General features: G+C 45.7%; 1 protein-coding gene across 1 annotated transcript in view; it reads right to left on the reverse strand.

Annotated features, from left to right (window-relative positions):
• Nucleotides 1-259: 259 nt before the first annotated feature.
• Nucleotides 260-12,358, reverse strand: part of thbs2a (thrombospondin 2a) — a 39,073-nt gene continuing 26,974 nt past the window's right edge. The window contains exons 14-24 of the mRNA XM_038975176.1: nucleotides 8,569-8,787; nucleotides 7,975-8,082; nucleotides 6,860-7,019; nucleotides 6,277-6,395; nucleotides 5,763-5,997; nucleotides 3,702-3,929; nucleotides 2,955-3,226; nucleotides 2,686-2,783; nucleotides 2,279-2,418; nucleotides 1,975-2,008; nucleotides 260-1,342 (exon numbers count right to left, since the gene is read on the reverse strand). Coding sequence (XP_038831104.1) covers nucleotides 1,339-1,342; nucleotides 1,975-2,008; nucleotides 2,279-2,418; nucleotides 2,686-2,783; nucleotides 2,955-3,226; nucleotides 3,702-3,929; nucleotides 5,763-5,997; nucleotides 6,277-6,395; nucleotides 6,860-7,019; nucleotides 7,975-8,082; nucleotides 8,569-8,787 — 1,617 coding nt within the window. The 3' untranslated portion in view covers nucleotides 260-1,338. The remainder of the gene's footprint in view (nucleotides 1,343-1,974; nucleotides 2,009-2,278; nucleotides 2,419-2,685; nucleotides 2,784-2,954; nucleotides 3,227-3,701; nucleotides 3,930-5,762; nucleotides 5,998-6,276; nucleotides 6,396-6,859; nucleotides 7,020-7,974; nucleotides 8,083-8,568; nucleotides 8,788-12,358) is intronic.

Below are 12,358 nucleotides of genomic sequence, written 5' to 3' on the forward strand. Positions count from 1 at the left end.
TGGTGGCGTTATGTTACAGGCAGGCATAAGCTACGGACAACGAACACAATTGCATTTTGTCGATGGCAATTTGAATGCACAAAGATACTGTGACAAGATCCTGAGGCCCACTGTGAGGCCCATTTTTTTAAGGTATCTTTGACCAACAGATGCATATCTGTATTCCCAGTCATGTGGAATCCATAGATTAGGGCCTAATGAATTTATTTTAATGAACTGATTTTCTCATATGAACTGTAACTCAGTAAAATCAATAAAATTGTTGCATGTTGTGTTTATTAAAATTTTTGTTCAGTATAACACATGGCATAACACTGCATAGTACACAAAGTTTGTGATAGTGTATTTTTATCTTGATGTTTGATACATTTTGATGTTGATATCCAACAATCTTCAATTGTGAAATTTCGTCAGTGTAAACAAATAAATAAATTATTTACAATCTCTAACAAAAAAGCAAACAAACAAAACAAACAAACCAGCAAGACATAAACTCGTGATAATAATTTACAGAAGAAATTATAATACAAACTTAGTATAAACATCTTCATCCCAAAGTACTTTAAAATGCTATAAGACGGTCTCACGGTCAACCTTTTTAGAGTTTGACAAACACTTTAAATGAGCAACTGAAGACCCTTTTAACAAAACTGCATTCCGGGTGGTATAAGAAACAATACAAAAAATAAGAACTTTGTTCAAGTTAGCGACGTACATCAGTGTGCTTTGGTATTGATTAAGAGTTTGGTGGATATTTGGCAGTTAATATTAAAATTGATCCAATGTTTCACTGTAGGGCTGAAACTGCTGAGGTCAGTACAGAGACCTTTAGTTGCTAAGCAACCTAGACGCCTTTATTGTACATTGTACTTAGTCTCAAGTTGATCTCTTTTCCAGCACAAACAATATCAATATTTATCGAGTAACAATAATTTTATATTTACTTTTGTTAATGTAAAGCTGTAGAAAGTTTGGAAGAAATCGGAGTAAAGCACATAAGTGGTTGTACAAATAATCCCTATAATATGTTGTCAACATCGGTTACTTAGTTTTTATCATTGCCAAGACCTTTTTCATTTGTCCACAAGGCCTTTTTCATTTGTCATCGGTTTTCATTTCTCAAGGATATGTCTTTTCACATAAGGCACTCAGAAAAACTGGAAAAGGCCTCGGCTGCCTCTTCAATGGAAAGTTAGAGGCAAAAATACTTTGGTCGGGCGAAGCTGAAGCTCCATTTCATTGGTTGAAATGATGAACGAATCAGCAAAAGGCTGATGATCAGGTTATGAGGTTTAGTGTCTTTAGCCATTTGAAGTTTTCACATCCAACGCTGTTCAGTTATCTAGAGAAAATAGGAGAACATGTAAGATTATTTATTCTAAGCACATTTATAACAAAAAAGCTAAGGAATAACAGCATATCCAGAGTCATACAGTATATAGAGTAATCTATACAGCCGTATACATACACAATATGGTATGGAAATATAGCCAACAATACAGCAACCGGTGGAGCATTGTGTTTATCATACAGTAAAGCGTGAACAAGCAATATTCTCGTATTTGAGATCAAAGTAGCACCTGAAACCCTTTTAGACCACACACCAGACCCCTCACACAGTGTCACACACACACACACACAGAGACGAACACACACACACCGAACAATCTGAACCACACAACCACACACATACAGTATGCACACAACATAGTCTAAGGGCTCTATTACATCCATATAGCCGAAATTCAGCATTACAGTGTGATTTAAATTGAAAGGCAATGTTCCCGCATCAGCGCATATTTCTATTGCGTAACCTGCAACGCTTCAGCGATCCAGACTGAATAGAGCCCTAAGTGTCTCGGTCATTGGAACCAGGCAAGGTGACGAGCAGAAACAAAAGCGTGACTTCTGTTTGTCTTAAAAAAAAAAAAATTGACAGCCGACACAAAACAGATACCCCTTTATGATTGTTACCTGATGGACAACACAGTTGGAAACTCCAGCTTATCTGAGTATTGGAAAAGATTTGGAAGGTTTAAAAAATACTTTTTTTTACCCCTTCATCTGCATTTTGTCTCCCAAAAAAGAGAGATCTCTTCCACAATTACCAACCAACCATTCTTTTCACAAACCATGGACTGTACTAGCCTGGTCCCAGATCTGTTTGTGCCATCTTGCCAACTCCTATGGTCATTGGCGTGACACCATAGGAGTTAGCAAGACAGCACAAACAGATCTGGGACCAGGCTAGAACGGTGTTGCTAGCGACATGACTCACCTCTACACTCATATTTGAGATCAGAGAAGAAGACCAGTTCCTGGGAGAAGACAAACAGGCCTAACCGTCCTCCAGCAAACGTCTTGTCGTACACTGGTCCTGAGTCTGCCAAGATCTGTTTCCCTTCATAGACCACAACCCTACAAAAGACAACAAGACAATACATGAATGATTGAAACTGAGTGGAGTGCTGGAGTGCTGTGCATTTGGACAAAGCACACTATGGACAAAACACCCTGGTTAACAGCTTAATCTATAGTATATTATCATAAAAAGTATTTTCAGACTGTTACTGAGGAAAGTGCGATGGGTGTGATTGGCTGGATTCAATCCAGGGTCTCCTACATACCACGAGACTGTGTTAGCCCACTGAGCTAAAGCCTAGGCATTAGGCTAGACCTGCTCACCTGATGAATCCAGTCTTGGGTCTGTGGATGAGATGCCACCTGTAGGCTGTGTAATCCTTCCAGCCAATGTTCTTTGGGTCGTGCCACAGAGTGCGCACCTGTGGACAACAGATGAGGAAACATTTTAATTATAGAAGATCTATGATTTATGATTACTTTATAAATTCGACTGGCTGATTGAAAGATTGCTTAATATAGGGTGTGGCTAAACCAGAGAAACCATATGATTTTTTTGCCTCTACAAAATTATATATTGGATCTTAGCATACCTGATTTTTTGTGTTGCCTGTGTGCCACAGGGCGTTTCTCAGGTTCTCCCCTGTGCCCGTAGTTGAGTTGACCACCTTCAGGGAGACACCAGAGATACCAAAGGCCTTGGAGGGTTTGTCTTCCCAGTAGGTCTGAGTGATCTGCTTCCACATCACCACGTAGAAGCGGCCGCTCGACTGGTAGCCGAACACAAAGCCAGCATAGTCGTCATCCCGGTCCGTGTTCACGTAGAACGTACCACTGAAGTCCACCGCGTTGAACTCATCAAAGCCTAGGACGGTGGAACAGAAAAAGTGAACACCTAGGATGGTTGGTGGGACACAAACATTTGAATAATACTTCTGCTCCTCATGATATTTATAGATCATGGAAATAGTTGGACATCTTGCATATGGTAACATATCAGATCTAAATTATCATACAACTGTATAGGGTTGCAAATCTCCTGAAATCCAGATTGCGGATTCCTGGAGTCAGGAGGGAATAAGCTGGGAGGGAATCTGGGATTTCTGAAAAATCTGGCAAAGGGGAAAGTTTATTGAATTTTGCTACCCTACAAGGGAATATATGAAAGTATCTGAGGTAAGGTTGTCCTGCTCTACTCGCCCACTTCGATGACAGGGTCAGAGTTGACATTCTGCACATCTCTAAACTGTAGTGAATTAAATACCTCTAATCTATTGCTAATATTTCTCTCTCTTTTACGGCAGTATAGGGACTACATATTGAGGTTATATCCTACTCACCAACAGCGATGCCAGGGTCAGAGTTGACGGTCTGCACCAGCTCCTTGCCCTGATGCCTAACCACCCAGTTGGGGTCGATCTGCGTGGTTCCCTTGGGGTCCAGGTGCACCATCTGAAACTTCCGGAAGTTTGTGACGCTGACGGCATTGTTCTCAGGACACACGTCAAGGAAGTCCGGGATGTTGTCGTTGTCAAAGTCGTCTTTGCAGGCGTCGCCTCTACCGTCGCCTGTTGATAGAAGAATGGAAGATGCTGGGTTAAAATACAGAGGCCTATTGTGAGAACTTTGACAAAGACTATTTTCTTAGTTTTTTTTTATTTAACCAGGCAGGAACAAATTCTTATTTACAATGACGGCCTACACCGGCCAAAGCCGGAAAACGATGGGCCAATTGTACACCGCCCTATGGGACACCCAATCACGGCCAGTTGGAATACAGCCTGGATTCGAACCAGGGTGTCTGTAGTGACGCCTCAAGCACTGAGATGCAGTGCCTTAGACCACTGTGTCACTTGCTGCGCCGAAACGTGTCACCTTTTTTTAATGAATAAAAGAGCACCATGAATTCATAATATATGGTTGTTGCTCTCCTATTCTTTTTTAATGGAACGATTGGTGAAAAATATCCATGGCGACTACAGTAGGCCTATATAACTCCCTAGTCTCTCCACACTAGCAATAATGTTGCAACATTCCTACCCCAGGGAAGGCAGACGTTTCACTCACTCTACCAAGGTTTCATAAAAAGAATCGCAAGAATTGCAATTCCTGTAGATTTTAATATGTCCGCCAAGTCCAATAAGGAGTCTCAGCCATCTGCATGCCGTGACAACTTCTACTGAAACATGTAACTATCTCAGAGCCCATAGTCTATTAGAAACAGACTCATAATACAGAGCAAAGGGAAGTTGCCAGCGAGCTGTAAAGCCTGTTTTCTCCACTTTCTCCTCGACTCTTCTGTAATTGCACAGGGGGCTGACTTGATTCTATCAAATAAACACCTTCTGATGAGGTGTTAAGAGGGTTAAGGGATCTGGCTCTAGGGTTTGTCTTTGAGAAGTATCTCATTCTCTTTCTCCCTCTCTCTTTCTCCATCGCTCTCTCTCTCGCTCTCTAGTTCCCTCTCTCTCTCTCTCCCTCTCTCTCTCTCTCTCTCTCTCCCTCTGTCTTCCCTACCTCTCCCCGTCTCCACACAGCCTGCTTCTAGTTAAAGCCAGTTACACAAACTTCAGGTAACCCTGAATGATGAAATTGAAATTGGGCACTGTGGATTAGCACAGATGCCCCCTTCGGAAATAAAACTTCATGGCCTGGCGGCTGGGTGGCTGGCGGATGATGCCCTCATGGGTTCCGCACAATAAAGTCACACGCTAATGACGTCATCAACCCTAACCCAGAAACACCCCTTTTTGTTAACTCCTTAATGTCTGACCCATCATACTTGCACAATAAAACTGCGGGAGCATTCAACAATTCAACAGTGTACAGATATCTGTATTTCTTTCATCAGTTTACTTTTTGTACCCTACACCTGCAAGTTCCTGGATGTGTGTACACTACTTCTAAACCGCCCACCATACTTCACATTTTGTAGAGAGAGAGAGGGAACTGGAACAAGGCATATTGAACTGTAAATATATGAATGAAAAGGTGGTTAAGAGGTAAAAGACACCCCATGTGTTTTTTATGGTGGGCAGATGCAGAAAAACGGTATTCCTATATCATACACAACCGCTGTTATAGTAGTAGCTATAGTTTACAGGACAATGGGACATGGCATGTTGACCTATATCTATAAAGATTCGTGTAAAAAGGAGGGTGGACAGGTGCAGGGAAGCCTCAACGGAAGATTTCTGTATCACAAGCAAGCCTCTGTGTGATGTTAGATAGTATCTATGGTAGTGTATACAGGGCTATTACAGAAGTCACAAATCAACCTACTGGATACTAATTCCTCCTCAGGCAGCTACAGCTATAGCATTCTTCACGGGCGTGAGGGTATTCAACATGCTGATGCATGGTGTGTGTATGTCTGTGTGTGTGTGTGTTGTCCCCCTTACCATCAGAGTCCAGTTGATCTTTGTTGGGTGTCAATCTACAGTTGTCCCTATCGTCAGGGATACCGTCATTGTCATCGTCGAAGTCACAGGCGTCCCCCTTGCCGTCCTTATCGTGGTCTGCCTGGTTGGAGTTGGCGACGTAAGGACAGTTGTCCAGGTTATTCTGGTGACCGTCTTCATCGATATCCTGGTTGTTGTCACACTGGTCTCCTACAAGGTCATTGTCTGTGTCAGCCTGTTAAAGAGGAGAGGAGAGGACAGGACAGGAGTGTTACAGTGGCCAGTATGATAAAAAAAATCCAACATTTTCCAGAACTTTTCCAAATGTTTTCCAAAAATCCCAGTTGCAAGACTCCCAGAGTGAGGAATAAAAAGGGTCATCCAAATCCTCCAACTGGGAATGTCTGGAAATCCTGGGAATTTGGGGAGCGTTTCTGGAATTTTGCAACCCTGATAGCGATGATGTCGTTTTTGTAATTACACAAAAGGCAAAGTGACTGTTCTTTATTCCCACCTGGTCAGGGTTGTGTAGCAGTGGACAGTTATCACACTGGTCACCGACTCCATCCATGTCAGTGTCCTTCTGGTCATTGTTGTATAAGTACGGGCAGTTGTCTTGCTCGTTTAGGATTTCTAAAGGAAAAGGGAAATGGACATTAAACAACATGCAGCGGTAATATCATGTGTGCAGGACATATCTGTAGTCATAATCCTAGATATTTGCTTGCCTGTGCTTGCATGTGGCATTTCACGTTCCGTGCTATAGAAGTAGCTAATGCTAATCAATCACTTCATAGTTGAGGGCACAAAGATTAATCGCAAATCCGTGCCAGCTAGTCATTCCTTTGCATGATTTACTATCCTGCAATAATCCATAAAATATATTCTGAGTATCCATTAAGAATTTTTTTTAAATGTCATGACTAGTTCAGAGCCAACTACTGTCAATAGCAATACAAATGAATGACTTTTAAATAATATATTACACAGAATATAAAAGTTATAAGAGTTGAAGGAGCCTTTCCCTGTTCTCATTTAATATCACTATAATACAGCAATGTATCATGTTTAGTAACATGGTAAGAAAAGTCTGGTACCATCTCCATCAATGTCGACAGCACAGGCGTCACCTTCCCCGTTGTGGTCGGTGTCGATCTGGGCAGGGTTGTGTTCGTAGGGGCAGTTGTCACAACGATCCCCCACATCATCCTTATCAAAGTCAAACTGTCTGGGGTTGTACATTAGAGGACAGTTGTCCTGAGGAGAGAGAGAGCATCAAGTCAAACTGTCTGGGGTTGTACAGGAGAGGACAGTTGTCCTGAGAGAGAGAGAGAGAGAAGAGAGAGAGAGAGAGAGAGAGAGAGAGAGAGAGAGAGAGAGAGAGAGAGAGAGAGAGAGGGAGAGAGAGAGAGAGAGAGAGAGAGAGAGAGAGATAGCATCAAGTCAAACTGTCTGGGGTTGTATAGGAGAGGACAGTTGTCCTGAGGAGAGAGAGAGAGAGAGAGAGAGAGAGAGAGAGAGAGAGAGAGAGAGAGAGAGAGAGAGAGAGAGAGAGAGAGATAGCATCAAGTCAAACTGTCTGGGGTTGTACAGAAGAGGAAAGTTGTCCTGAGGAGAGAGAGAGCATCAAGTCAAACTGTCTGGGGTTGTACAGGAGAGGACAGTTGTTCTGAGGAGAGAGAGAGCATCAAGTCAAACTGTCTGGGGTTGTACATTAGAGGACAGTTGTCCTGAGGAGAGAGAGAGCATCAAGTCAAACTGTCTGGGGTTGTACAGGAGAGGACAGTTGTCCTGAGGAGAGAGAGCAGCGAAATGGGAATGATTAGAGCGTCCGTTTTCTTGGAGAGGGCATTTGATTCCCTATTGAATTCATCTAAATACCCTGATGAAGGCATTTGCAGAAAAATGTGTTGGTTTTAACAATCAAACATTGACCTTTGAAGCAAACTTCCATTGTCATACACTCTTAGAATAAAGGGTTCCAAAACGATTCTTCGGCTGTCACCAAAGGATAACTATTTTGGTCCCAGGTAGAATCCTTTTTGGTCCCAGATAGAATCCTTTTTGGTTCCAGGTAGAACCCTTTTTGGTCCCAGATAGAATCCTTTTTGGTTCTAGATTGTACCTTTTTTTCCTAAGACTGTAGGAAGAGTTAATGAATCTTTTCATCCATCATCCATTTAACACATTTGCCTTATAAAAGGTATCTTACTCTTTCATCCACGATTCCATCGTTGTCATCATCCTGGTCACAAGCGTCTCCCTGACTGTCTTTGTCAAAATCTTCCTGTCCAGAGTTAGGCAGGTTGGGGCAGTTATCCTGTTAAATATTGATAAATAAATGGAAACAGTTTTAGAAATAGCCACAGGAAGAAAAATGTCAAAGATTGTCATACCGTAAGATTAGAAAATGTGGAAAATCTGCAGGTCTATTATTGAGGATAAAAGTTATTAGGACAGTTTCCTGGACTTAATAAGATTTAGCCTAGTCCTGGACTAAAGCGTATGCTCAATTGAGAATCTCAATTGAAAGTCCTTTTTATAGACTTAAAAATGCACTCCACAATCTTAAGCACAAGAAATGTGTAACATATTGCACGAATTGGATTGGTAACATATCACACCAAATGGATGACGTAGTACACAAAAACAGGGACCAGTTTTGGCTCGTGAGCAGCACTTTCAAAACTACTGGCTGAAATTATACAAAAGTTCAAGAGTGCATATTTAATTGGGGACTAGAGACTAGGCTTACTCTGGATGCAGGAAAGTGGCCCACAGAGAACATAAAGTGAGAGTCTGTTACCTTTTTGCAGTGATAGGTGGCGTTGGCACCACACACCAGGTTCTGATTAGGCCATCCATCCAGGTCTGAGTCCTCTCCACAGATGAAGCCATCACCAGCGTAGCCGATCCTGCACTCACACTTGTACATGGGTTCACTAAAGTGGCTGATGTAGATACACTCTGAGGACCGGTGACAGTTGTGGGTCTTGTCTTTGCAGGGGTTCTCTGGCTCGCAGACCTGGAGAGCGAGAGAGAGAGAGAGAGAGAGAGAGAGAGAGAGAGAGAGAGAGAGAGAGAGAGAGAGAGAGAGAGAGAGAGAGAGGGTGAGATCTTTCAAAGAGAGTCAGGTAGACATTAATATGGTATATTTTCATTTCCTAAGGAAGAGCATGATAAACGTTCAGTAAATCAGTGAGTCTCATTTCTTGGGGTGAAGTGTATTCTCAGATGTCATGTTATGTTATGTTCTGTCATGTCATGTCCCCTGCTCTGCCATGAACCCTGTGGATTCTGCTACAGTGTTTTATGTAGCTACGGCAAGAGAATCAAAGACAACACTGTTGTATCTCTATTGCTACAGATGCCCATCATTAGGAAGTGTCACGCCCTGGCCTTAGTTATCTTTGTTTTCTTTATTATTTTGGTTAGGTCAGGGTGTGACATGGGGGATTTATGTGTTTTGTCTTGTCTAGGGGTTTTGTATGTTTATGGGGTCTAGGTGTTTGTATGTCTATGGTTGCCTAGATTGGTTCTCAATTAGAGGCAGCTGTTTATCATTGTCTCTGATTGGGAACCATATTTAGGCAGCCATATTCTTTAGGGATTTCGTGGGTTATTGTCTATGTATTGGTTGCTTGTGTCTGCACTTTATATATATAGCTTCACGTTCGTTTTGTTGTTTTGATTAGTTTGTTTAAGATTTCTTCATTTCGTGTTAAATAAATAGAAGAATGTATTCGTATCACGCTGAGCCTTGGTCCTTCTCTCTTCCTCCATACGACGAACGTGACAGAATAACCCACCACAACCGGACCAAGCAGTGTGAAAGGAAGGAACAGCGCTTTGTGGAGCAATTAGACAGCAAGGGACCATGGGAACAGCCGGGTGAATATCGCCGCCCCAAGGCAGAGCTGGAGGCAGCGAAAGCCGAGAGGCGGCATTATGAGGAGCTAGCTCGGCAGCGCGGCTGGAAGCCTGAGAGGCAGCCCCAAAAATGTATTGGGGGGGATGCACACGGGGAGTGTGGCGAGTTCAGGTAGGAGACCTGCGACAACTTCCCGTGCTTACCGTGAGAAGCCGAAGATGGAACCAGAGCCAGTCGGGGTGGAATTGGAGGTGAGCAACGGGAGTGAAACAGAGACTGTGAAGGAATTAATGGGGAAATTGGAGGAGAGTGAAATGAGGGAGTTGCTGTGTTGGTGCATGAGGCACGACATTCGCCCGACGGAGCGTGTCCGGGATTTGATGTTACCTGAGTCAGCTCTCCATACTCGTCCTGAGGTGCGTGCTAACCGTCTGGTAATGACAGTGCCAGTCCCACGCACCAGGCCTCCTGTGCGCCTCCCTAGTCCTGCACCTCCTGTGGCAGCCCCACGTACTAGCTCTCCTGTGGCAGCCCCACGCACCAGCTCTCCTGTGGCAGCCCCTCGCACCAGTCCTCCGGTGCCGGCGCCACGAACCAGGCCTCCAGTTCCAGCACCCCGCACTCGCCTTGAGGTGCGTGTCCCCAGCCCAGTACCACCAGTGCCAACACCACGCACCAGGCTTCCTGTGCGTCTCCAGAGCCCTGTACGCCCTGTTTCTCCTCCCCGCACTCGCCCTGAGGTGCGTGTCCTCAGCCCGGTACCACCAGTGCCGGTACCACGTACCAGGCATCCAGTGCGTCTCCAGGGTCCAGTACTCCCTGTCCTTGCTCCTCGCACTCGCCTTGAGGTGCGTGTCCCCAACCCGGTACCACCAATTCCGGCACCACGCACCAGGCTTATAGTGCGCCTCGGCAGTCCAGTATGCCCTGTTCCTTCTCCCCGCACTCGCCTTGAGGTGTGTGTCCCCAGCCCGGTACCACCAGTTCCGGCACCACGCACCAGATCTACTGTGCGCCTCCAGGGTCCAGTATGCCCTGTTCCTGCTCCCCGCACTAGCCTTGAGGTGCGTGTTCCCAGCCCGGTACCACCAGTTCCGGCACCACGCACCAGGCCTACTGTGCACCTCCAGGGTCCAGTATGCCCTGTTCCTGCTCCCGTCTGTACAGCGCCGCCTGAGCTGACCGTCTGTCCAGCGCCGCCTGAGCTGCCCGTCTGTCCAGCGCCGCCTGAGCTGCCCGTCTGTCCAGCGCCGCCTGAGCCGCCCCTCTGTCCTGAGCCGTTAGAGCCGCCCTTCTGTCCTGAGCCGCTAGAGCCGTCCGTCAGTCAGGAGCCGCTAGAGCCGTCCGTCAGTCAGGAACTGCCAGAGCCGCCCGCCAGTCAGGAGCTGCCAGAGCCGCCCGCCAGTCAGGAGCTGCCAGAGCCCCCCGTCAGTCAGGAGCTGCCAGAGCCGCCCGCCAGTCCGGAGCTGCCTTTCAGTCCGGAGCTGCCCGTCAGTCCGGAGCTGCCCCTCAGTCCTGAGCTACCCCTCAGTCCTGAGCTACCCCTCAGTCCGGAGCTGCCTTTCAGTCCGGAGCTGCCTTTCAGTCCTGAGCTACCCCTCAGTCCTGAGCTGCCCCTCAGTCCTGAGCTGCCCCTCAGTCCTGAGATGCCCTTCAGTCCGGAGCTGCCCCTCAGTCCAGAGGCGTCCCTCCGTCCAGTGGCGCTCTCTACAATGGTCTTCAGTCCGGGACCCGCTGCGAGGGTCCCCGCTCCAGAGGCGCCACCAAAGCGGGTAATGACTATGGTGGAGTGGGGTCCACGTCCCGCACCTGAGCCGCCGCCGTAAGAAGGCCCACACGGACCCTCCCCTTCTGTGTCAGGTTTTGCGGCCAGAGTCCGCACCTTTGGTTTATCATTGTCTCTGATTGGGAACCATATTTAGGCAGCCATATTCTTTAGGGATTTCGTGGGTTATTGTCTATGTATTGGTTGCTTGTGTCTGCACTTTATATACAGTGGGGAGAACAAGTATTTGATACACTGCCAATTTGGCAGGTTTTCCTACTTACAAAGCATGTAGAGGTCTGTAATTTTTATCATAGGTACACTTCAACTGTGAGAGACGGATTGTTTGTATGTTTGATCACATTGTATGATTTTTAAGTAATTAATTTGCATTTTATTGCATGACATAAGTATTTGATACATCAGAGAAGCAGAACTTAATATTTGGTACAGAAACCTTTGTTTGCAATTACAGAGATCATACGTTTCCTGTAGTTCTTGACCAGGTTTGCACACACTGCAGTAGGGATTTTGGCCCACTCCTCCATACAGACCTTCTCCAGATCCTTCAGGTTTCGGGGCTGTCGCTGGGCAATACGGACTTTCAGCTCCCTCCAAAGATTTTCTATTGGGTTCAGGTCTGGAGACTGGCTAGGCCACTCCAGGACCTTGAGATGCTTCTTACGGAGCCACTCCTTAGTTGCCCTGGCTGTGTGTTTCGGGTCGTTGTCATGCTGGAAGACCCAGCCACGACCCATCTTCAATGCTCTTACTGAGGGAAGGAGGTTGTTGGCCAAGATCTCGCGATACATGGCCCCATCCATCCTCCCCTCAATACGGTGCAGTCGTCCTGTCCCCTTTGCAGAAAAGCATCCCCAAAGAATGATGTTTCCACCTCCATGCTTCACGGTTGGGATGGTGTTCTTGGGGTTGTACTCATCCTTCTTCTTCCTCCAAACA

The sequence above is a fragment of the Salvelinus namaycush genome, chromosome 35 (assembly GCF_016432855.1).
Source record: "Salvelinus namaycush isolate Seneca chromosome 35, SaNama_1.0, whole genome shotgun sequence".
NCBI lineage: Eukaryota > Metazoa > Chordata > Actinopteri > Salmoniformes > Salmonidae > Salvelinus > Salvelinus namaycush.